The sequence below is a fragment of the Talpa occidentalis genome, unplaced genomic scaffold, assembly GCF_014898055.3.
Source record: "Talpa occidentalis isolate TD23 unplaced genomic scaffold, MPIMG_talOcc4v2.1 talOcc4.2, whole genome shotgun sequence".
Lineage (NCBI taxonomy): Eukaryota > Metazoa > Chordata > Mammalia > Eulipotyphla > Talpidae > Talpa > Talpa occidentalis.
This window is the reverse complement of record NW_023602073.1, coordinates 138,920,125-138,945,251: the sequence shown is the minus strand read 5'-3', so window position 1 is coordinate 138,945,251 and position 25,127 is coordinate 138,920,125. Positions and strand designations below refer to the sequence as shown.

The window sequence follows — 25,127 nt, the reverse complement described above, 5'->3', positions numbered from 1 at the left end:
TGCACTGATTTGTGATTCACATATTATAAATTCTGGTGTATCTACATATATCAGAGACAACAAACATCTATTGGGATAGTTTACTGTCTAGTTTAAACTCCCCTTTGAATAATTGTATTTATGAATTTACTCTGCAAACTGATAAAAATAATGCTTTTTCTTTGTATATCTCACATAGATATTGAGATGACTACTCTACATTAATTTTTAAGTGTAGAAATATAAAACATGAAAATAGTCGCTATGTCATACAATATCTGAGAAAATGCAAAGAAAAATATAAATGTTGCATATAGTGCAGATTTCCACTAGAAATTCTAAGAAATATAGTTCACTTAGTCTGGTACTATTTTCAAGCTGGACTGCTTTTTTTTTAAATTAACAATTTAATTAAAAAACTCTATATTGCTATATTGCAAATTTTATAGCAACTCTATATTGCTATAAAATTTGAGGGCACTAAAGCTTTAAGAAAGACAAATGCCATTCCACTTATCCAAGCATTAAATGCTTCACCTGACTTGCAGCTCTAAATTCTCAGAACTTCAACTTAGGCCTGAGAGTCAGCAACACTAATTTCTCTTAAAACAAGTAAGCACAGTTGTCACCACTGTGAGTACTTCATAGATTTAGTTATCTACAAAGACATGGGCTGAGTTTTTTGAACAATCTTTGAAATTAAGGGCTGCAAGCAGGGTGAAACAAAGTTTCCAATAAAAAATTGAGAGTTGGTAAGAGAAAAAGAGAAATGCAGGTGATAGATGCAGGAAAGGTTTCTGATTTGTAGCCTTGAAAGAGAAAAAGGAAGCTGAGGCAGAGACAATGCACTCAAAGCACAAGGGCTTCTGACTTGCTGTGTTTACAGAAGGGGAGGGGGCTAAGCTTTGAGCAAAAGGCTGACATGGCCTGTTAAAGGTGAGGGTGTTCTGTTGAATATTAAACTGCTGACACAGGCTTAAGAAGGAAGGACGTCAAGTTTAAGCAAGTGCAGGGTAGGAAAGGATTCTACCACTCTTCAGTGACACAAAGTTGCCATGCACAGCTCGAGTATCTAAGCTTTTTTTTTGCATTGCTCATGCCAACATGAAACTAAAGCGTTGCATGTATGCCTTCTATATGTTGGTACATAAATCACACAGATTTCTCAAGGAGATTGAAAGAAATACTACCAATTTTCACCATGAATGCATGAAAAGAACCAGTGTTACCAAAAGCATGATGAGGACACTGGGGTTCCTCCAAAAAGCAGATTTTTCAAGGCTGCTAAATAATTGCCAACCAAAAACTTTTAGGGGATTCTAGTATATATTGTTCATTATGAGCTATTTTCCCCCTATAAAACTACATCTTTCTCCCACTAATCTGAAACATTATTTTCTATGACTGATTTTGCACTCATAGTTAGAAAACACTGGATTTAAGAAATAATGGTGAAGTATTTTTTGGGGAGACAATTTTGTCTTATTGTTGCCTAACCCAGTATTTCATGCCCGTGGCTATGGCATGTTCATTCTTATATTAGAGCATTTACATTGCTTGGGAAGAAATATTTTTAATTTTTCAATGAAACTCTAGAATATAGATGTATATTTGTTGCTATTATTTGCTTTTTTGTTTTTATACAAATGACTAATTCTTCACTCTACTTACTCAACATTTGTCAACTTAATTATGGCTTTAGACAAGAGCATTGGCCAGAGCTCAAATTCATTGGTTGTGGCTGGAAGCAAGAGTTTGTTATCTTCATCAAAAGGCAGAGAATCATCAATAGTTATCTTTCTCCAGCAACCCTAAAAATGAGAAAAAAGGAATGTGCCTCAGTGATTTGTTACTTCTGCTTATACATTATTGATGTTATTATAATACTGACATTATTATTTACTGTTTTATAATTTTATTTTAGTTCCTTCAATATAACTTTTGTGGAGAATTTTAACTTACTATTTTATTTAATATATTATAGCATATCCAGACCTAACTAAGTCAACAGTGTCCTTATTTAAGAGGTACTGTTAGGACATTTTGGGGTACCTCACCTTATATAATGCAACTAATTAATTCTGTTTCAAAGAGTGGAACTAAAACATTATGCAACCATTAATAACTGGGGCATAATCAAAGAACTTAATATAGTCACATTGCAAATTCTCCAAATATAACTTCAGTAATTATCACTTATCCTGATAGGCTCCATGATGTCACACTTCCAATTACCGTATTATTCTTACTCCTCATCAAAGATTTAATTTTATCATGAAGTTAATTAATAGATAGTTTATGTAATAAAATCAGTATATAAGCATATTATTTCAAATAAAAGCTTGAAATAAATGATAATATTAATAACTATAGCTCGATGATTTTTTATCTCTGATTTAACATGCAAAATTTTATTACAAGTTCATTCCCAAATTTGACAAAGAAATATTTTCAGCAGGGATACAAGCATTGTGAACAAGAAAATTCAGCATCACACATGGCCTATAATCATTAAGCTGCATATAGTCTAGTGAGGGAAGGCATAAAAGAAAACAGTGTAAAATGCAATATGAGGTGCCCTAGGATCAGAAAGGAATGGGGAACTAATTTTGCTTGAGAAAAGTCATCACAAGAAAGTGACATTTGAACTGGGATTCTAAGGACATTATACTTTTCCAAGCTAATAATAACTATAGAGTGAAAAATGTATTGTTTTGTTCTGTTTTTCATGATACTTATAACTCTGAACTCATGTTGCCTAATGTAGTGGTTATATATCTTTTTCTTCAGATATAAAAGCATGATGTAGGACAGGACAGGGTTAAAGTCACATAGTTTAGCAACTCCATCTTCCAATTTCAAATGAATTGTTCCCTCAAAATCACAACTCAAATAAGTCAGATGCATAGGGACAGATACAACATGACTCCACTTATATGAGGTTATCTAGAAAAAGCAAATTTATATAGACAAAGGCAGGACAGTAGTTGCTAGGGGCTTGATGGAGAGGGAAATAAGAAATTAATATTTAATAGATAGTTTTTGTTTGGCATGATGAAAAAGTAGTGGAAATAGTGTGACAACTGCATAGCATTGTAAAACTACTAGTGCTACTGAACTGTACATTTATGATGGTGAAAGTACTCAACATTATTTGATGTCTATTTTGCCACACAACCTATAGTAGGAGTTCCCTTACTACATTTTGATTTTCAAGAATATTTTAAGTGGGGGCAGCTGGATTCCAACTGAGGAGCTCCCAGCTGAACAATGCTATCACATCAATAAAGAATGCTTTGATTACTAGGTAAGTCACATGCATGTATATTGTATCTCAATCAATCTGCTACCAGAAAAAGATGAAAAAATACACAGGGATGAATGTTCAGTATCACATTTCTAAAATAAAATTTGACTAGACTTAGGAATTTAATTGATTCCTTGATATTAATACATTGGTTGGGTTTCCCTAAATTGTATAAAGAAATGAAGGAAAATATTATACACATAATTTGAGACCTCATTACAGAACACTGAATTATTTTTCATTTATTATTTTGTGTTACTGTGTGTAAAGGGGGTATAACAAAGGGCACTTTTTACTCAATTGAGTGTGTCAGCACCACATCATTTTTTTTATTATCGAGGTAACATGGGTTTATAACAATGAATGTCATTTCAAGGTACAAGGTCACACCTCCTCAGATGCAAGTCACCACGCACCATGCCTGCCACTGAGGTACCCACAGTCCATTGAGCCTCCTCTCCACTTTGAGTCTCCCTGTCCCACTCCCAGTCTTATAACCTAATACAAGAACTTGGGTGTAGGCCAGAGGTGCGGGGGTGAGAGGATTCACCAGAGACAGAGTGGGGAACAGAATAGTCATCTCAACTGAAATACACTGCTGAGGGGAGCAGTGGGGAGACAGGAGAGGTCTGCTGCACCATGTGAGTCATCTCCCTGGCCTGGGATCCAAGTGTTGCAGTGGCTGCAAGAGCCTGATAGTGCTGAGACTTTAACCCCTGCACCACCAGGGAGGCCCTAAGCTGATGCTTTTATGAAAGCCTTAATCATTTGACCTCACTCAAGTTTAGGCAAATGAGCAGAAGTGGGGGACATATACCCAGGTATTTGACCTGCTCATCTTCCTAGGTTCATCACCTTCTAGAATTCCTCAACATTTTCTGTTCCGTATCCACTTTCTTATCCCTCTCTCCTATCACACATTTAAACTCTAAAGTCTAATCTGTCAAATCTGCCTCCTGTTAGTAAATAAAAGTGATAAAGTAATTTAGGGAGTTATTTTCTCTCCTAACAGTTTGACCTTCAAGGTCCATTGTCTTGTGGTGAATATTAAAAAACCCAAAATCCTATTTCAGCTATCAGAAACTAACATTACCTTCTTTACTGGCACCTTCTCACTGTAATGATGCTATTATTTCCTAAGCATTGACCTTTCAATATTCCCTATCCCAGGAAGATAGATAGCTGAGGGAAATGTCATGGCCCTAGAAATATATAACATATGATTAATATTCAATATTTTCCCTACTCCCTCAAATGTTCAAGAACTTTTGAGCCCTTGACCAGCCATTTGTCAGCGACCAGGCCCAGTGCCATGGGTGCGTCAGCAAGTCAGTCACTTGGGACCCACACTTAGAAGGACCCCACACTTGCCTTAAAGTGCTGCTATCACTGTCCTAAAATCCTGTAGCTAGTGCTGCCTATGACTTGGGGCCTCTAGGAAGAGAATTCTACCATTAAAAACCTAAAGATGTGGGCTATACTCTAGCAGTGCTAAATATGGTGTGAATCTACTTTGCCATAGCAACCAGCACAGGTCATAATTCTCTATTTGTGCTTCCTACCATCACATTCATTTTCTTTTGTGTCAGCCAGAAGTCAAAAATGACTTTGTCAGATAGAGGTTGGTTAACATGAAAACAGATCTCAAGTTCAGGGTCAAATCCAGTTGAGATCTTGGCCAGCAGCAGCAGCCAAATCCAAGAAAGGAGGACTAGACCATACTCAAGCACTCCTTTCGGCCCATGACCGTGATGTGCACCTACCTGCTACCCAGCCAGCCTGACTCCTAGGGCAGAGGGATGCACTATCACAAGACTGGTATCACAGGAGAATCCGCTGTGTTTCTTACTGATCCCAAATCCCAAATGATACTGGAGTATTTCTCTCCAGTAGTTATACAAGTAACATCCTGCATTGACTGCATCATCTTGCATTAGCCGAGGTAGCCGCATGCAAGACATACATTTCACTATGAAAGCAACATGACAGTGAAGGCATAAGAACACGACGACTTACCATCCAGTAGAGTTTCACAATGTACTTTCCATAGCTGTTGAACAAAGGCATGTGCCCCTTCACAGCCTTGCACAGAGAGTAGATGTGTTCCCAGGGCTTCCAGTTGAGGACAGGTGGCTCCCCAGCACTTCCTTTAAAATAATTGCTTAAAACACTCCCATTGAATATCTTCCACACAGCGGAGAGTTCACTGATAATCCATCTCATCAGCTAGAGACAAAAAACTTTTTAGTGTTAATTAGTTCTTTTTCAGTGGTTGGTATGGCAATTTAAGCGGGGAGGGAATCCAGTCCAAAATCAACTTTAAATAGTAACATTAAAAAAAAAATAGTAACATTAAATTCTACATGTATTTCAGCTTTTGATTTCTGATCTGTGACAAAATCATAGATTTGCTTTGGTTTTCAGAAAATGTAATCAGAATACAAATTTAAAAATCCATTATGAAACACACACCTGGGAGCTGTCATCAGTAGTGGACTATCTGTAATTTGACCTTCACCTTCATTTCAATTCCGTGTGTGTGAGAGAGAGAGAGAGAGAGAGAGAGAGAGAGAGAGAGAGAAGAGAGAGATTGAATCCTTCTGAGTGAAATGATTCTTATATGTAATAAACTTTTTCTGAAGGAGTAAGCTATTTTTCTATAAATGTTGACAAGTATGAGAGAAAATGACCTTTTATGTCCATAGGACCAATTACACTAAGAATGCAACATGAAAGAAATAAAACTGCACACGCACTAAGAGATGACCTGCATCTCGTGTTTCACACCTTGAGGTGCAGGTACAGAGCACAAATGTTTGGCTGATGCTCATTGTGGGGTCTGTAACTGTGTAACTGCCACTGAGGGCGGGGGCCAATAAATTTCAGAGTAGCAGAGACCAAGGTTGGAATCCTTCAGATCCTTCTGCTCTTGGGCAAATCACCTTGACTTCTCTCAATTGCAGTTTTTCATTTGTGAAATATATACATTCCACTGTCTATTTTTCAGCGTTTCAATCTATCAGTAATTTCTGGGTTACAGTGAGTGTTAAATAAAGACATTAGTACTTCAGTAGAGCTGGATTTCCTGAAATTCCCTGTCATGTTTAACTGCTTGGCTTACAAGAAAACATATACATGAGACTGAACTCATAAGATTTGTGCTTTTCTGAATGTCAGTTTTTAAACAAACTTCTTAAAGTTTGTTTAAGTTGAAGAGGGCAAATCAGAGAGCCTCTTATAGATCGGGAAATTTTACTGGAGAATATTTATATGTCTTTCGCTTAACAAATTAAAAACTGAAGTTGAGGGCCTCCCTGGTGGCTCAGGCGGTTGAGCGCAGCGCTGTGAAGCAGTCCACAGTCTCTGCAGCACCGGTTCGATCCCCGCCGGCCGTGGAGATACCCACATGGCGAGCAGACCTCTCCTGCCTTGCCCCCTGCTCCCCTCAATAGTGTACATCAGTCAATGTTGTGTTCCCTGCCCTGTCTGGTGAATCCTCTCACCCTCCCGCAAATCTGGCCTATACCTGGTTCTTGTATAAATAAATAAATCTTTAAAAAAAAAACACTAAAGTTGATGTGTATTTAAGATTCATAAAATAAACATCTTTAAAATTGAAAATAAAAATAATCAGATATTAGAATTTTATACTAGTTGGTACAACCTGGTAGAAGCAATACAAGTTTTGATTTTATTATTGACAAGATATTAAAGATAAGAAAAAGTGTTTGAATCAAGAATGACTGTGCCTCACTCTTCTGATTGGGGGTTAGGAGAATATAATCGAAGTCCCTGTTTTTCCTTTAACTACCTTCAGGGACTAGACTGGGTCTGTTTGATGAATTAAATCCCTAGGTGGGAGATGAGAAGTGGGGAGGTGGGGAGGTGGGGAGGGTGGGAGGGAGAAAAAGAGGTGGGGAGAGGAGGAGGAGCAAGGAAGGGTGGAGGAGGAGCTAACAGAGAGGAGGTGGGGTGGAGATAGAGGTGGGATGTGCGAGGCAGGGAGCTGTGCTCCAACAGGAAGAAGGGCTATTATGCTCAAACTGTGGTTTGTTTCAATGAGTCCTGGGAATCCAACTATATCCCATGATTTCCCCACATTTGCAACTCTGCATCACGACATCCTACTCTTGGACATAATGGCTGGCAGCAGCTTCATGCAATTGCTCCACACCTCATTCAGGGAAGAAATGGCCAGAAGGTGAGGACTCAGCAACCCTGGGACCCTGGGCAGGAGAGTGAGGTTCAGTCAATCTGAGTACTAGCATTTTCTGACCACATGCATTCAAGACTCAATTAAAAAAGCTTCTCTTCCCTTTTAATATCTGGCATATAAAATTCTTTGTAAGAACAAAACTTCAAGGGGAGGAGGAGAGAACAGAAAGTGACCAGGAGCTGTTTGAGCAGGTCCTGAAGTCACTCTGCAAGGAGGCTTTAGTTCCTCCTTGACCACATACCTCACTGCAGAATAAATGTTCATTTGCTGAAAACAAGTCAATCAGGATTTCATTTTTCACAACTACTGGAGTCTGAAATAAAAAGAAAAAATATAAAATAAGATACTAGACATGTAGCTTAGTGCAATAAAGTTTCATCTGCCATGAACAGGCCAAGCTTTGCAATCAGAGGAATTAGAAGAATTAAAAAAATAATTATTCCACATGATCACCCTGTCAGAGCTATCAGTGATATTAATTTAATAATATAATGCATATAAAATACAGTATTTTAGCAAACAAAATGTTTTATGATTTATGCAGATAAACTTAGCATGCAAAGGCACACAAATGAAGTTTATAAAGTGATTTGAAATTTAAATGAGCCCCTCAAATTAAACCTGAAGCTTAGTTAACATCTGGTAACTGAAAAAATATCTTCATCTTGGATAAACATATTAGCTGTGACAGCTTTCTAAACTCTTGTCCAACTTGAAATCCTGTTATCTTAAAAAAAAAAAAAACTGGAGGGCTATTATTTAATTGGTCTCTATCATCTTTCAACATATTTAGATCAGCAAGGAATAAACCTAATAGGAAAAGTAAAACTTGTGACAGTTTTCAAATAATGATTACAATTCATAACTACCTTTAAGTAAGTACCAATATGCATTAAAATTATTTAGGGATAAACAAATATTGAAGTTTGAAAGATTAAACTGAATAGAGTCACCTGCTGACAAAGGAAAAGAAGGCACTGGCGGTTGACAGAAGATACGAGGTCTTTCTAGCAGTATTCTAGCATCCCCCCACCCCATTCCTGGACAAGCTAAACTTTCACATATGTTACATTTGTTCAACGTAATCAATGCTCAAAGGTTTGGCCACCAATATCTGGTCCTTAAAAGGCAGCAGATCTGAGTATTTCTCTGTGATCAGAGCTTGGGAAATGCCTTGGCTGGAATGATTGATGTTGACTCTGATATCTTAAATCCATGCTTAAGTTTTTTTTAAACTTAGTTTCTCTTTTATTGAACAGAAACATGTCTTCTGGCATTATCTTTTGCTTAGACTATTGTGCGGTATGTTTTTTAGTTGGACTATGCTATTTAAATAGCATAGTCACTAATAGTCAGTGATTCATTAAATCATTTTAATGGCTCAGGAACATATATATGTATAAAATATGTATATATGTGGAATAAGATAGACTAGAGTAGATCTCACATAGAACGGTGATTTATTGTTTTGTAATTTTTTCATTTGAACTTTACATTATATAGAGTCCATATTTAAGGTAAAATTTACTTATCACTGTGGACTTAGACATACAAAAATTGAAAACACTATTCTGAGACTTTGCTACTTCACTAGACTTTCAGATCTTACTGTTCTGGCCCATAGTCTAGCATGATGGATGGAGGGATCAAGTCAGAGCAGAGGGGGAGATATTGAGAAGGATGCAGCATTATGTCATCAGCTGTAACAAATACACTTATTTTTAGTATGAGTTTTTCTCTCAGAACTAAAGTATACTAAAAAAGAAAAGAAAATGACCCAAAACTTTTCTATTCTCTATTCTATTATTCAAGTTTACAAAAATTCCACTTCACAGACTTCATATCCTTTACCTGCACAGCATGCAATCTCTGCACTGACATTGAACAGAGCCTGAATATTATTACATTACACTAATATTATGTTATATTAACTTTGCAGAATTTACATTCTTCATGTCAAGGCTACCTAACATTATATATGTAATTTAAATGCATGGTTCACGCCTTTTCTTAAAAAAGTCTTAAACAAAGATTTATAAAGTCTTACAAATGATATTCAACAACTACCCCTATGGACAGAGATGTACCTTCTTATTTTCTCATTTTAATAAGTATTTTTGAATTTAGGATTATTTGATTTTTCCAAATAGTAACAGAAATTGGAAAATATGGTGGATAAACTGTATTTTCTAGCATTAGTAGCAGTGTTTATGAAAGCTAAACCTTTAAGGAATAAAATCACTGTGTAGAAACAAATTCAATGGACTCCACACAAATGAAAGGATCAAGTGCATCACAACCATTTGACTAGCACTAAGTAACTAATTTCGCCTGCAGGTTTTTATGTATTAAGTCAAAATAGTAAGAGATTCACGAAGGATAAAAAGGCATTAGTGATAATTAAACCCTGGGAAACACCAAATATATTCAGACTATCACAGTTATTAGGAAGATGCACCAGTGGGTCTAAAGTTTAAATGTACATAAAAACCATCTAAAATGAAGGTTTTCGGGCACCATCCTAGTCAATGAGATTCACATGGCTGGGTGTAGGGTCCAGAAATTAAAGTCCTTAGAAATGGGGTCCTTTGAAAATGTTTCATGAATCTCTGAAATAGATAGATCCCCATGCAAACCTCTTGAGCTGGAAAATTAATGTGAATTAACACTAAAAGGACCTTCACATTACGTAATTTCCTCCTAGGAAGCAGAAGAAAGTCTGTCAGATATTAAGGAGTAATTTTTCACAGGGAGAGGAGAAAACTCAAGCTTCTAAAGTAAATTTCAAAATTCTCTTGAAATCCAGTGCAAGAAATAGTCAAATACACTGATAAACATTTATTTCTAATTTAAATGCCCCCAAACATAGTTACTTATTTTTACTGAATACCTCAGAGGAAAAATTACCCTACATTGCTTTAAAAAAGCAAATTTTCATATCTAGGACATTCCATCCCATTGTTAATGTATATTTTGTTCAATAGTAAAAATATTTCTTACCCGATTAAATAGAAATTCCTGGGGACGTTTCCAGGAATAAACTTTCAGTGATGGTGGTAATTCAATCTTTCCTTCAGGGTCTTCAAACACATGCTATATAGAAAGTATATATAGATATATATTTTTTGTAGAAATAAAAATAACTCAGTACTAATTAAAATTAATCAATAAGTAGAGCATTGGTAAAGCAATTTGTGTTTGTTGTCAGAGCTAGTTCATGGAGTACTCGGAGAACACTGACATTAAAATTATATTTAATTAATTAAATTTTGATTTTTGAGGTGTGTTTTGATTGCAGAGGAAGCAATCTGCATCAGGTGCCTCGGTATGTGAATTAGGTATGGTAGGAAAACAATTTCGCATGGGCCCAAGGTGGCCAGATTTTTGACTGAAATGAAACTGTTTTATCTGAGTAGAGAAGACAGGAAAATCCTTAATTTTCAATTATTAGAGTCATAACCAGGATTATGTGTAAGGAAAATTTATACCTTTAATCTGACTGTTCCTGTTTCAATTAAACTTGTTATTTTAAGATAATTACTGCCTTTGTATGAAATAATACTGAGTTTCTGTGTTCTGTTTGGCCACCTTCTTTAACATCTTCCAAAACTATAGGACAATCACATAATCAAGACACAGGCACTCCATCAGCATGAGCATCCTTCCTGAGCCCTTTATAACGGCAATAACACCCCACCCCACCCCAGCCCCAGCTGTCACTACTTCATCCACCCACTGAAAGACATCTCGGTTGTTTCCAGGTTGGCACTATTACTAATAAAGTTGTTAAAATATTTATTTGTGTCTTCATAAATTTCCATTTCTCTGGGATAAGTTCCCAAAGATATAATACATTCATTAATTTTTGAACCCATGGTATGGGTTAATTAATGAGGTCTGGAGAAAATAATGATATCCAAATTTCTACTCTGAAATGATGCTAGCAGTATAGCAAACTAGAAAGTCATCAGGTGGCTACTATGTAAAGGCTCTCGCTACTCAGAAGGGAGAAGAGAGAAAAGATCCTTATAAAAAAAAAAAAAAAAAACAGAAAAATTGTCAGGAGTACAAATAAAATGCTTGAAGAGTATAAAATATCTGTATGGAGGGGGGACTAAATTTCACTTGAGTGAAAAAGTCTACACAGTCTTGTCACAGGGACTGACAAAGGTATATTTGCAAGCTCGAGTCTCTAAAGAACATTATATCCTATTTTGATCAAACACATACATTCTTCCCTGCTCCTTTGTATCTTCAGACTTTGGAGTGACTCATCTCTAGATCTTTCGCAAGGTTCAACTGCTCAGCTGAGGATAAGCACAATCTATCTTCCTGAAGCAAAGTCACACAGTCCCGTAAGTTTTGAATTACTGATAAAAATATGTAGAAATGTGACCCTTTCCATTTGAATTTAAAAAACCCTTTGTATGTAAAAGTTCCATAATCACCCTCAACACAGTACAAAGAATGCATTCCCTCACACATTTTAACTTGAAATTGTTCAAGTACTAAGAGTTAGCAGCTATTCATATTTATTGAATATCTTTTGTAAACAAATTACTGATATGAATCACAGAGTTTGTGATCCTGAATTTCACAAAAGCAATGTTTCAAAATGCAAATGTTAATAAGTACATTGCAGACTTCTCTATGCAAACTAAGACACCAGAGTTCAACTTCGCCTTTTCAACAGTTTTGTTTGCATTTTGAAAATTCTATTACGTTCTATAAACATTTCTGTTAAATGAATTGCTGTACTAAAGAGGTCACATCTAGAATGCAACCAATACCCAGAGTGTCCACAAATAAGTCTTCAGAAACAGAGCAAACATTTTTAAATTGGCAAAAGAACCTAAAATAATATAACTGAAAAAATGTGAGATGTGGGAAGCCCATTGGCAGGTCCAATCTTGAGGACATATGATGTCTAAATGGCCTCAGGTAAACAAAGAGTAACTGAGATCTCTACCCACACATCTCAGGGAGGGGAATATCAAGAGGGATTCTAATCTTATCTTACAGAAACATCTCTTTTTAAAAATCTTCTTTCCTATTATCTCCAATAACAATCCAATGTTGAATTCTCTCATTTTCAAAATCACCATCTGTAAATGTCTGGTACGCAAGTCTGTTTAAAATCCTCATAATAACCTGTTCTGTCAATTTCCCTTTTCTTCAATTATGACCACTTTCATTTACCCAAGCGTGATTCACCAAAGCTCAGGACTGGAGCTTGAAAGACAAGGCAGGAGGGAGGAGGTCAGGTGCACGTAGACACAAATTCTTTTTTGAATGAAGAGTATGGGGAAGAGTAGGCAGGCTCACAGGTAACAAATACTATTCCATTATAAAACTACCAACCAAAATAAAATCTAGTCACTTTCAAATCTACTTACAAATACAGGGCTTTTTCCACTTTTGTCCTTTTCTTTTCCACTTTTGCCTGCGTCCCACTTTTCTGCATTTATGTCTGCTTCATTCCACTCTGGCCAGATTGGGAATTTGCCCTTCTTCTGTTCAGCAGAACTCGATTGGACGTTACCGCCAAAAGTGTAAAGACTGAAGACAGAGGAAGTGGTGGGTTAATTATAATTTAAATCCCTGAGATAAAATATCAGATTGATTGCATGACATTAAGTTCAAAAGTCATGTTAAATTGAGCTTTCAAAGTAAAAAATCAAAATCAACAAACAGGGCCTCCCCGGTGGCGCAGTGGTTGAGTGCTGGGTTGCGAAGCTGCCTGCAGCCTCTGCAGTGCCGGTTCGATCCCCAGCCACCAGCAAGGGTCCCACATGGCTCACAGACCTCTCCTGCCGCCTGCTGCTCCCCTCAGCAGTGTGCTTTGGTCCTTCTGCCTGCTCTGCTCCCCGCTCTGGCTCTGGTGAATTCTCTCACCTCCCGCACTTCTGACTGTACCCAGTGCTTGTATAAATAAATAAATAAATCTTAAAAAAAAATACTTATAAAAAAAAAACAAAAACAAAATCAACAACTATGAACCAGAGACACCTATGGGGGGTGGGAGCGGGGAAAGGAGGGATTGGGGTCAAAATAAGGGGGTTTCAATTGTATGGGGAATATAAAAATAAAATTTAAATTTAAAAAAAAAACTGAGCTTTCAATACAGTCATTCCAGGATTTGAAAAAAAGGTTCAGCATCAGAATCGGGATTCTTTTTATTTAGGCAGACACCAGAGAAAAGCAAGTTTTCTCTTCAACTTTCTCCACATTTTCTCATTCAATTTTGAAAAGAGAATTAAACTTTGGAAAGCCACAGCTGTATCTAAAGTGGCAACACTTCCTTTCCTTATCTAGTCTTAAGACCTTATCCTTTATATGTTAAAACAAAAGATTCTAATTTCATAAGACCGAAAAGCCTTCTCTAGGGAAGCATTAGAGGCCCAGCACTCTAACCTTCATTTACTATTTTCATTTTTGGATCCTGAAGATTTTTACTTATCTACATAGACATTAGAGGCACTTTTAAAATCTTAATCTACCATCATCGTGCTGGAAAAGAAAGTCCAAGAATTACAAAGGAGTGTTCCTAAGTTATGTAAGAAAACACAAGAGACACGAATAATTAGAACAGATTTTAGGGGGACAAGGTCACATTTCCACAATAGTAATAGACATCAAAATGATGAAAAAAAAAAAACAACCCTCATTCTGGAAATTCAAAATCTTAAAAACTAATTTTGTAAAAGGAAAATCTAATTTCATAAAATAAGAACCCTACGAGATCATGTTTTGCTTTCCTTTTCATTCTGTCAAGTGCAAGGAAATGTTCAGCTCCTTCCTTAAGCTGTGAAGCTTTATCACTAGCTTATAAATATATAAACTTTATCACTAGCTTTATCACTAACTATACTTTCCTTGCGGCACATCAACTATATTGCCCTCTATATTGACGATTACTTGAAAAGACTCTCATTAGAAGTATCTTCTACCAGCCCAGTGACTTACCTATAGTGCTACACACAACATAAATGATGCCCAACACTCTCCAGTGTCAAACACACTGCAGACTTTTCAAATGGGATTTTTGAAACTCTCCGCACAGCATGTTCACATGTGCGCCTACCCTAGCATAGCTGGCATTCTTTAAATGGTCTAAGACCATTATTCCAAGTGTCATCAATTCTTAAACCAAGATCATCTTTAAATATAAAAGTGGGCCTCTCTGGTGGCACAGTGGGTTAAGCGTCACCCTGTGAAGCTGTCTGCAGCCTCTGCAGCTAGGGTTCGATTCCCAACCATCCAGGGAGAAACCCACATGGCGCGGTAGACCTCTCCTGTCTCGCCTGCTGCTCCCCTCAGCAGTGTTTTCGGTCATCTGCCTGTTCTGCTCCCTGCTCTGTCTCTAGTGAATTCTCTCACCCTCCCACGCCACTGGCCTGTACCCCAGTTCTTGTATAAATAAATAAATCTTTAAAATAAATAAATAAATACAAAAGTAACCCAGGACTTTTAAAGATCTGGAAACTGCAACTACCAGGAGACAGATGTTGTGAAATTTTGGAAATTTCAAACATGCAAAGAAACCAAAATTGCCACATTGAAATATCAGGGGTACTTTCAGAGTTACTCAATTCACATAACAGGTTCTAGTTTACAATTTAGTTCACAAACCTAGGTACTAGTTAATTATTCAATTCATTCCAAATTGGAGGTTGTATAAAAGAGTTCAACGATAAACAATCTCTAAGTATATGTTCAATGTTCTCTTCCCATATGGTGTGTCCAAATATATTACTCAGATAGGTGAGTGCCTCTGATCCTTTTAGGAGAAGCTAGAAACATGTGTGCAATCTCAGTTTGTGGCAATTCATTATTTTGTAAATATTTAAAGCCATTGGGCAATGTTTATATTATAAAATCTGTATATTCCAAATGCCAAGTGATATTCCAAAGAACAATGATATTTGGAGGGAGGAAAATTTTCAAATAGCCAAGCAAGACATTTATCTCCAGAAATAGATATGATGAAGGTGCTCCTGGGGGAGAGAGAGGAAGCATAAAGAAAGCAAATTATTGACAGATCAAGTCAGACAGAATAGTTTGATATGAGGATGGTACATATCAAGTAAACGACAAATACAATGATGCTAAGATGATTATATAAAGAAATAAATATAAAATATATTTATATGTACATATTCAAAATATACATATATTGAGATGAACTGACCATTGCTAAGAGGCACTGAAAAATGTCAGTGTAATTACAGAAAGAATTTGTGGTGATGTACATGGCCTGGAATAATGGAATTGGACTTGAACATGGTTATCCAAGCTTAAACCTTTATATGTCTATTTTGGGAAAAAAAGTTGAATTTTCCCTATAAATTTCAGAAGAACAGAAAGAGGCTGCGGGAATGAGCAACTGACTTGCTGAGGAAAATAAAAATCCTCCAATCTTCAAATCAAGACCCTAATTAAACTCTTATTTCAAAAGTGAAATGGAAACATTACATTTATAAAAGCATTTAAAAACTGAGTTTACCATCATAGCTTCTTTAAAAAAAAGAAAAGAAAAAGAAATTATTGAAGAATTTATCTCAGGAATGAAAATGTAGGATACAAATAGCAATTCTAAACAAATGAGACAACTGTGGAAAATCTTGGTTTTTTTTTTTAATTTTTTAAAAAAATTATTTTTGTATAGAGGACCTGGCCAGAGGTGTGGGTGTGTGAGAGAATTCACCAGAGACAGAGTGGGGAGCAGAACAGGCAGACTGACTGAAACACACTGCTTAGGGGAGCAGCGGGACCAGACAGGAGAAGTCTTCTGTACCATGTGGGTCAGCTCCCCAGCCAGGGATTGAACTCAAGCCTCAGTGGTGATAGTGCTGAGACTAATTCCCAGGCTAGCAGAGAGGCCCAATTTTGGTAAAATCTTAAAAACTATATTCTGTAAGTAAGAAAAATAAAAGCATTGTCAAAAATAAAAGATGAGAAAAAGAATTCTGAGGGTCACAGTGTTTTTTCTTTAGGAATAATATTGAGTAATTCTAGACTTTGAAAGTATTTAAAGATAAATACGTATTTTTAAAAGTTAATATTGTCTTAGTTCAAGCTGTTGTGGCAAAGTTAATAGCGTAGGTAACTGATAAGCAATAGAAACATATTTCTCACAGTTCTGAAAATCTGACATCATGGTACCTGCCTGGACAGGTTCTGGTGAGGGCCCACTTCTGGGCTGCCGATGGCCGATTTCTCCTGGTGTCCTCACTGGGTGGAAAGAGAACTGTCTGGCTCCCTGGCTTCCTCTCATAATATAGGGCACTAATCCCACTCACGAGGGCTCTATGCTCATGACCTCACAACCTCCTCAAAGCCCCAGCTCTCAGTACCACCACACTAGGATGAGAATTTCAAAATATAGAATGGAGTGGGGTGGGGTGGGGGTGCTCCACATACTGTGAGTCCATTGCGAGGATGGTCTGAGAAATCCAATACAAGACTTCCAAAACACGAGAGAACAGGAGGAATGGGTTTGACACTAGAAACAACTCACCGGAAACTCTGGCTTGACTGGAAGGGAAATTAGTGAGTGGAATTCCGTTAATTAGAGTCAAATTAACCAATATATCTGGAAACTAAAGAATTTTAGAAAAACACCACTTCAGAATGACAAAGGAATCTCATGCAGTCAACAGTTCACTTATTTTTAACTAACATGTACTGAACACCTGCTCAGTGACAAGCCCTGTGCCAGATGATGGGGTTGCAGGCTCAGAATACAGATCTCTGCACTTGAGTTTATTTTAGAATGCAACAGAAACTTTCGATATAATTTGGTATCTGTATAGAAAGAACTATTCACACGTGGTCAAAGGGGGACATTTTGCCCAAAGTGAAGCAACTAGGAGAAATCTGAGCTGTCTTGAAGGGAACCTATCAATAGATTTTTTTCCAGTTTGAAAAAGGTGAAAGGGCATCACCAAGAAGAAAGGACTATATGGAAGACAATGTCAGGCAAAACATAGCAGACTCGGGGCAGAAAACATGAACTCTTCAGTGTATTGGTATAGATGGGAGGGGGAGGTAATCAGGTGGAAGGAAACACAGGGACACAGGTAGCACCGCAGGGAGTGCCTCACTGGGGAACTTGAACTTCAGTTCTTACAGCGCTGACTTTGCCTGTTCTACAGGGACACTTACTCATAATGGACCACTAGTTTAAAATAGAAAGCATGAGAAACACTCAAGCTGTTGCACAACTTAAAAACGAACACAGAGCCTATGACTGTGAATACCTGATAGAATATAATTTTCCTCGGATCTGGACATTTCATTCTTTTCATTTGTGTGAAACTGGTAGTAATCTCCTCACTCTTTTCTGATTTTAGTAATTTACATCTCTCTCATTTAGCTAAACTTTTGTCAACTTGCTGATCTTTACAAAGAACCAAATTTCAGGTCCATTAATTTCCTCTATTGTTTTTCCACTATATTGTTAATTTCTGTTCTAATCTTTGTTATTTCTTTCCATCTGCTAGCTTTGGTTTACGAACTGGAAAGAATAGGACTAGTCCTGAGCCTGTATGAGTCTTCCAATCATTAAGTACACTTTCTTCTCAGGCCTGGGATACTTTCTCATGCACAAGATTTTTTAAAAAGGTGACTTAAATGCCTACAATAACAACTAAAATGTCTGAGAACAAAATACACAAGGATATTAATGGTAGATTAGATATAGAAAATTGGTAGATTAGATATAGAAAATTAATGAATTTGAAGACATAACAATAGCTTGACCCAAAATGAAATATTAAAAAAATGAAAATGAGGAGCATCAGAGAACATTGAGATAACTTCCAGTAGTCTAATTTAAGCGCTATTAGGAGACAGGAAACCAGTCAGAGAAATAATGGTCACATTTTAAAGAACTTTAATGTATTTTCAAACCCACAGATTCAAGAATTTCAAGGATCCCCAAACTCAAGGAACATCTTTAAAATCATGCCAAGTTACAACATAAGCAAATGAGTCAAAAGCAGTTGTAAAAAGAAAATCTTAGTGTATTGGGGTTGGGGATGGGGGTGGTAATAAAATTTATATGCGGAGGAACAAATAAAAGGAAAATGAAGCTTTCATTTAAAGTAATGCCAATAAATCAACAACCCCTTTAAAGGACTAAAACAAAAAATCTGTCATTAGAATGCTACACACCAAGTGAAAATATCTTTAACAAATGAGAGTTATATACACACTTTTATTCTTACAGTATAAGCTGAAAAGATTCATTAGCAGAAAATCTTCACCACAATAAAAAAATAAAACAATGTCTTTTAGGCAAAAGAAAAAATGATATCACATGGAAATACAAACTATACAAAACAATGAGAATCAGAAGTAGTAACTAAAAGACTAAATTTCTGTTTAAAAATATTTGTAATATAATTAACTGTTTACAAAGATAAATGATGTAGTAAAGGGTTAGTAACATAGAAATGTCAATGTATGAAAGCAGTAACTTTTTTTTAAAAAGACATTGTTTTGCTTTTTAATTTTTGCACAGGAGAACTGGGGTATAGCCAGAGGTACAGGGGGGGTTAGAGGATTCACCAGAGGCAGAGTGGAGAGCAGAACATGTGAATTTACTGAAATACATTGGTAAGGTGAGCAGCAGGTAAGACAGAAGAGGTCTGCTGTGCCATGTGGGTAGCTCCCTGACCAGGATCAAACTCAAGCCCTCGCGATGATAATGCTGAGGCTTAACCACTACCTGAAAGCTGTAGCTTAAAGGTGGGAATGAATGTGTACACTATTGTAATATTTGTATATTGCTGTGAGCTGATTTAATCTCAAAATGGTAGGGTGTATGTTAAAGTTGCATACTGTCAACTATAAAGTCACCAATAGAACAAAATGATATATAACTAAAAGCAAATAAAAGGAATAAACAGAAGTTAAAAAAATTAATCCAAAATATGATAAAAGATAAAAAACAAACACAGAAAAGAAGAAAATAAAATAAACATGGGGATTTTAAAAGACAAATTAAGGAAATTAGAAACATCGTTTTGTCATAGCAATAGCTGTTCCTAAACTCATAATACATAGTTCAATGAAATCTAGTTTCTATGATATATTTAATTGCTCAGTCATATACAGTAAAACACATTTTGTCTACAACCTCCATGTTTCCTGCGCATTTGTGATAAATTAAACAGCCTGCATATTTTGGAATGGAACAAGTCAAATTGCCCTTATAGATAATGAAAACAGTATGGAAGTGTATTAAAAATATATTTCATAATGCAATTACTAATAAAAACTAATGATACTTTAAAACTTAAAGCCACTTAAGAATTACATACTTCGCAAAGATGAGGCAGTTATTTTTTTCGATTCTTAAGTAGCACGATTACATAATAAAATAAACAATATACAAGAGCTGAAAACAGCTGGTTAAGTCAATACAAACTTTTAAGTAAACCAAACCAAAACAAAACAAAACAAGAGCAGAGTCTGATATAGACACATTCGGAGAGAGTCCTATAGATGCTCTAATTAGATTATTTTCACTGTAGGGAGGTTAAAACCAGTAAAATGAGGATCTGAAATTTGGCATTGCTTTTTTCAGGCATGCTGTTCAGTATAAGGACATGATTTTATTCATAGTGGGAGGCAATTTATTTATGCAGTGTGTAATCAGCATGCCTTCTTGAGTAGTGGTAGTTAATACTCTGAAGGAATCAAATATAATTAGAATTACACAATTGACTTAATCTGGGTTAGGGGCATCCTAAGTTGGGCTCTTCAGATATATCACATATGTAAGAAAATAAAATGCAATCTCAAAAAAATTTAAAAATTAAAAGAAAGTGAAACCTTGGCTGTTGTGTTGAATTCTTTTTCTCCTGGTTTGATTAAAATTATTTAATTTGGCACTTAAGTTTTAGAGTTCAACATTTATTTTTTTTTCAATTCATTGTGTTTGGGTGATTGCAAAGGTCAACAAGACTCAGTTTCTATGCTAAAATTAGTGATTTTAATTAAATGGTCCTGCACTGAAAAAAGAGAAAGCAATTACAAAAATAGAAAAATTACTTGTTCCGTATCACAAAAATATTGGTGCAAGAACGAACCCTAGAAGAGAAATTTCATTCTGACTAACACTGAACAAATGTATAGATAAAATATGAACAGCGTAATGTAAAAGCCAACAGCTCAGTTAATTAGCATAATGTTTCTCAGTCATATTTACCCATTAATTTGGTCATGACTAGAAACAGATGATTCTGCTTCATCAGCTGTAATATATCAGGTTTTGAACTTTGCCAACAGAGCATCAGATCAGAAAGGAAGGGAGAAATGGGCTTCAATTAAATTCAGAAGGCATGAAAACTAAGCTAAGTAACTAAAAGATAAGTTCATTTAATAAGCAAATGGCAAATGTTTATATGTGTTAGCCACCAAGCTAAGCAAAAGCCAAATGTGGTCTTCTCCCTCAAGCAACATGTAATTTTAGGGAGTAAAAGAGATAGACTATAGGTTACCATCCCAGAGAATCAAGAGTCTCCAAGGTGGTCATTTTTAGGACTGTGAAGACTTTTCTCTCCTTTCTACATCTAAGCCCATGTTTGAGTTTGGTGCATTTACTACCAGATACATAGCCTCCAGGTATGGTAAAAAGTTATCTTAAGGGCCTCCCCGGTGGCGCAGCTGTTGAGCGCTGGGTTGCGAAGCTGCCCGCAGCCTCTGCAGCGCCGGTTCGATCCCCGGCTGCTCCCCGGCCACCAGAGGAGGGTCCCACATGGCGCGCAGACCTCTCCTGCCGCCCGCTGCTCCCCTCAGCAGTGTACTTCGGTCCTTCTGCCTGTTCTGCTCCCCACTCTGGCTCTAGTGAATTCTCTCACCCTCCCACGCTTCTGAATGTACCCAGTGCTTGTATAAATAAATAAATAAATCTTTAAAAAAAAAAAAGTTATCTTAAAATTTACTCAAATTGGGGCCTCCTTGGTCGTGCAAGGGGTTAAGCACCACACTATGAAGCAGTCCACAGCCTCTGCAGCGCAAGTTCGATCCCAGGCAGCAACCCACATGGCGCAGCAGACCTCTCCTGACTCGCCAGCTGCTACCCTCAGGAGTGTATTTCAGTCAGTCTGCCTGTTCTGTTCCCCACTCTGTCTCTGGTGGATCCTCTCACCCCCTGCATCTCTTGTATGCATACAAAAATCTCTTGTAAACATACATAAATAAGTCTTTAAAAAAAAAAAAAAACTTCCTTTAATTGTCCCCAGTAAATTTTAAGGGACAATTACCCTGGAGCCTTGTTAGACTTGATCCCTAGACCCCAGACTGTTACATTGTCTGTTATATCTGATTTGCCCAGTACCTATGGTTAGCTTTCATTTCATAGGTAATGAACTTAATGCTCCATCACCAAATGCTGCAACAAAATCTAATAATTTGACATTTGATACTCAATAGTTTCTAACAAAGCTAGATTTGGTATATAATTATTTGCCATGTTTGTATTTTCATAAATATATGACATTTTTTATTAATGTAATACAACTCAGATATTTCTGGAAAAAATAAATATGTTAGAAGTAACATTAACTCAAAGAGAAGCGGGAAGCCCCAGTAAAGGAAGACCTAGCATCTTATCAGCAGGACCTTACCTTTCCCTTGTGATACAAACATCACAGGAGCAGACCACTGTGTTTTATGGCAACTGATTGGATCAGTTTCTTTGGAGAAGTTAACAATATCATCTCTTTCAAGCTATAAACTCTTTAAAGCCAAAGATTTCCTCCAAAGTCACTATGAATTGCAAACCTTCACCATACATTATAATCATCATTGACCAAGTTATTAATTGTTCTGATGTATTTAAAAATTATTTTGTGATCCTGTTATAATATCTAATTTAATCACTGATTTATTCACTAATTAAGTAAACATTTTTGAGTGTCTCTTATATAAGACCCAGGAATTATTCTAAGTACTAAAGATTCAATAGCATATAAGATAGAAAAAAAAAATCCCTGCCTTCATAGGAGTTAAATTCTACTACATGGAAAACATGAATTAACATACTTAAAAATGAAAATGCAGTATGTTAAATGAGCAAAAATAATAAAGAAAAATAAAGCAGCGAAGGGAGTATTATGGTTTTGGGAGAAAAAGTGGAGGCTGCAATTTTAAAACAGCTAAAGAAGCTGATGTGGAAAATGGCATGTGATAAATACCTAAAGCAGATGAGGGAGCAAACCATATGGAAATAAGAAGGAAAGAGCTTTCTATCAGCAGAAACAGCAAGTGCAAAGGCCCTGAAGCAGGGTAAGGCCTAGCTATCATTCCAAGTAGTGGGGAAGAGCTGGTGTGTGACCTGGGGGAAGCAGAGAGTAATAAGGAACCCAAACTTGCAGGGCCCTGTAGGACTTGGATCTTTGAAAATGGAAGCCACTAGAAAATGCTGACATGGCACGACTTACATAGGGATGCAGCAGGAGAGTGATCACTTAGATATGCAACATAGGATCAGAAATGTAAGTTAATAAAATGAACAGATTATCAGGAAGCCTGCTTCTGAGAGAGGGCACAATTAGGAGCTATAGAATGGAAGACATGGTAATGAGTCTTGGAAAAGAGTCCATAGAAAGGAAAGGTTTAAACACTAGAGATCAGTGAACAGAAGTCCAATGAGAGATTCTTGAGGCAAGGAAGGAAATGAAGAAGCAGGCATAGAATGTATGAGAATTTTATGGAAAGTAATTTACTGGCCATTCCCTACAGGTATGGAGGGAAAAATGCAGCTGATCCTAAGAAAGCAGGTTTGGCAGCTGGCCCTCTCTCGAAACTGGAGTAAGTTCTGGAAATTTTATAAAATCAAATAATAACCCAAATTCTGTCTACTAATTACTGGGTATTTCTAGAGAGAAACAAAACAGTGGTGGTCATTGGGCGCTACATGCAGACACAACAAGCAACAACCCAGGTCAGAGCAGCATAAGAGAGTCCGTGCATGCTTTCTTGATGGAAGGATCAGTAACAAGAACTGCATATTTATATCATTTTAACATTTTGAAAATCATTTAGTGTCTGATAGCATCTGATTAAAGATCTTTCCTTGTTGGAATCACCATACTAGGAACTACCTCCTTCCCTCCCTGGCTAGGTCAGGTGTTGAGGCCCCAGGGGAAGTCCTCTGAGCGAGGCCTCTTGGTAAGCAAGTGGTAAAAGTTGTAAGTGAAGAGGAGAAGGGAAAAGGGGGGCTGCTAGAGGTTAAGGGGGGGAAAGCAGATTTGCAGCCCAACAACTGAGGCAGGAAGCCCAGGTGCTCTGGAAGGAATTTGGGTCTAGGTAAGACAGGACCAGCAAGCATGGGGGAGACCAGGAGCAGGACTCTCCAGGTCTGGGCCCCAGGGAAAGGTCTGGGCCCCAGGGAAAGGTCTGGGCCCCAGGGAAAGAGAGGAGTTGCCAGATCAGGGAATCCCCTGCCCTCCAGAGTTTGCTACAGGGCAGCAGTCACGTGGCCAAACAAGGCCAAAGGGATAGGTAAGGACGAAATAAGGTTCCTTACTCTTTAGCTTTTTCCGGGCCATGAGCGGAGTTGATGCGGTGCACCTCTTTCCTTTTAGTTTGTTTGGTAGTCATGGCAAAGACCACCCAGGCGGAGCTCTGCTCCGAGCCGAGAACCCGCTCCGAGACCCCGGAGCCGCGTCTGCTGTTGCCAGGCAACGGCCGCCTCGCGCCCCAGGTGTCCGTGTCCTGGAGCCTCCGCCCGGGCCGCAGAGCTGCGCTGGGGACGCGAGCACCCCGAGGGCGGTCTGTGCATCCAGGGGGTGGATGCGGTCTGTGCAAGGCGGGTGGTGTCTGAAACCAGGGTGCCCACGTGCATGGATTTTCCAGTAGGAGTCAGGGGCAGGGCCGATAAACTGGAGTTCTTTGGTCAGAAGTTGCCCTTCCAAACCACAACAGAGCCGCGCTCTTTGGGATTTTCAGCTTTTTAAAGATGGCTATTCTGCTAGGTCCTCTCTCTCCACCTCTCTGCTCAACTAGTTCCTCCAATAATAAGGAGACATTGCGGATGCACTGATTTTCCTAAGGACTAGAACACAGTGGCGCCAGGAATCCTGCAGGGAAGGCCGAGACAGTGACTCCAAGAATAGGAGTAATTAAGCACATCTGATATCTTGGTTCTTGGAAACACTTGGAAAGGTACCAGTGACAGGATCCAAGCACAAATCCTATTAAGACTGGAGCTTAATTCTCGGCTTATCCTTGCTTTTCAGTTGTCTTGTGTTGGTTCCTCCTTACTCCTTTGTAAACAGGAGATGGCTAATACCTGACTCACAGTCTGTTTTGAGGATAAACAAGATGTACTTAAAATGTTTAGCACTCCACAGAAACACAGCAAATCAGGGTCCCCGTTTTTGGAGATGAAAATCAAATGGCTTCAAGGAGCAGGCAGATAACATGTGAGCGAAACTGAGAAATGCTTACCCTGGACAATCTTGAATATTCATTAAAATGAAACAAACACTATGTTGGACCAGGCTCTGCACACTTCAGCCAGACTTGGCCACTCACAGGGCTGAAATTTAAGACCACTATCATTCTTCTGCTTTTCCCACAAGTCTAGAAATTAATATTCTTTAAATA

General features: G+C 37.5%; 1 protein-coding gene across 4 annotated transcripts in view; it reads right to left on the bottom strand.

Annotated features, from left to right (window-relative positions):
• The window catches only part of ADGB (androglobin), a 115,585-nt gene extending 91,411 nt beyond the window's left edge, over nucleotides 1–24,174 (bottom strand). For all 4 annotated transcript variants that reach the window (XR_008552804.1, XR_008552805.1, XM_037520537.2 and 1 more), the window contains exons 1-6: nucleotides 24,046–24,174; nucleotides 12,899–13,061; nucleotides 10,503–10,595; nucleotides 7,744–7,815; nucleotides 5,303–5,512; nucleotides 1,651–1,790 (exon numbers count right to left, since the gene is read on the bottom strand). Coding sequence is in view for 2 of the 4 variants with exons in the window: in XM_037520537.2 (XP_037376434.1) it covers nucleotides 1,651–1,790; nucleotides 5,303–5,512; nucleotides 7,744–7,815; nucleotides 10,503–10,595; nucleotides 12,899–13,061; nucleotides 24,046–24,119 (752 nt within the window). In the remaining 2 variants the exon portion in view is untranslated. The remainder of the gene's footprint in view (nucleotides 1–1,650; nucleotides 1,791–5,302; nucleotides 5,513–7,743; nucleotides 7,816–10,502; nucleotides 10,596–12,898; nucleotides 13,062–24,045) is intronic.
• Between the last annotated feature and the right edge of the window lie 953 nt (nucleotides 24,175–25,127).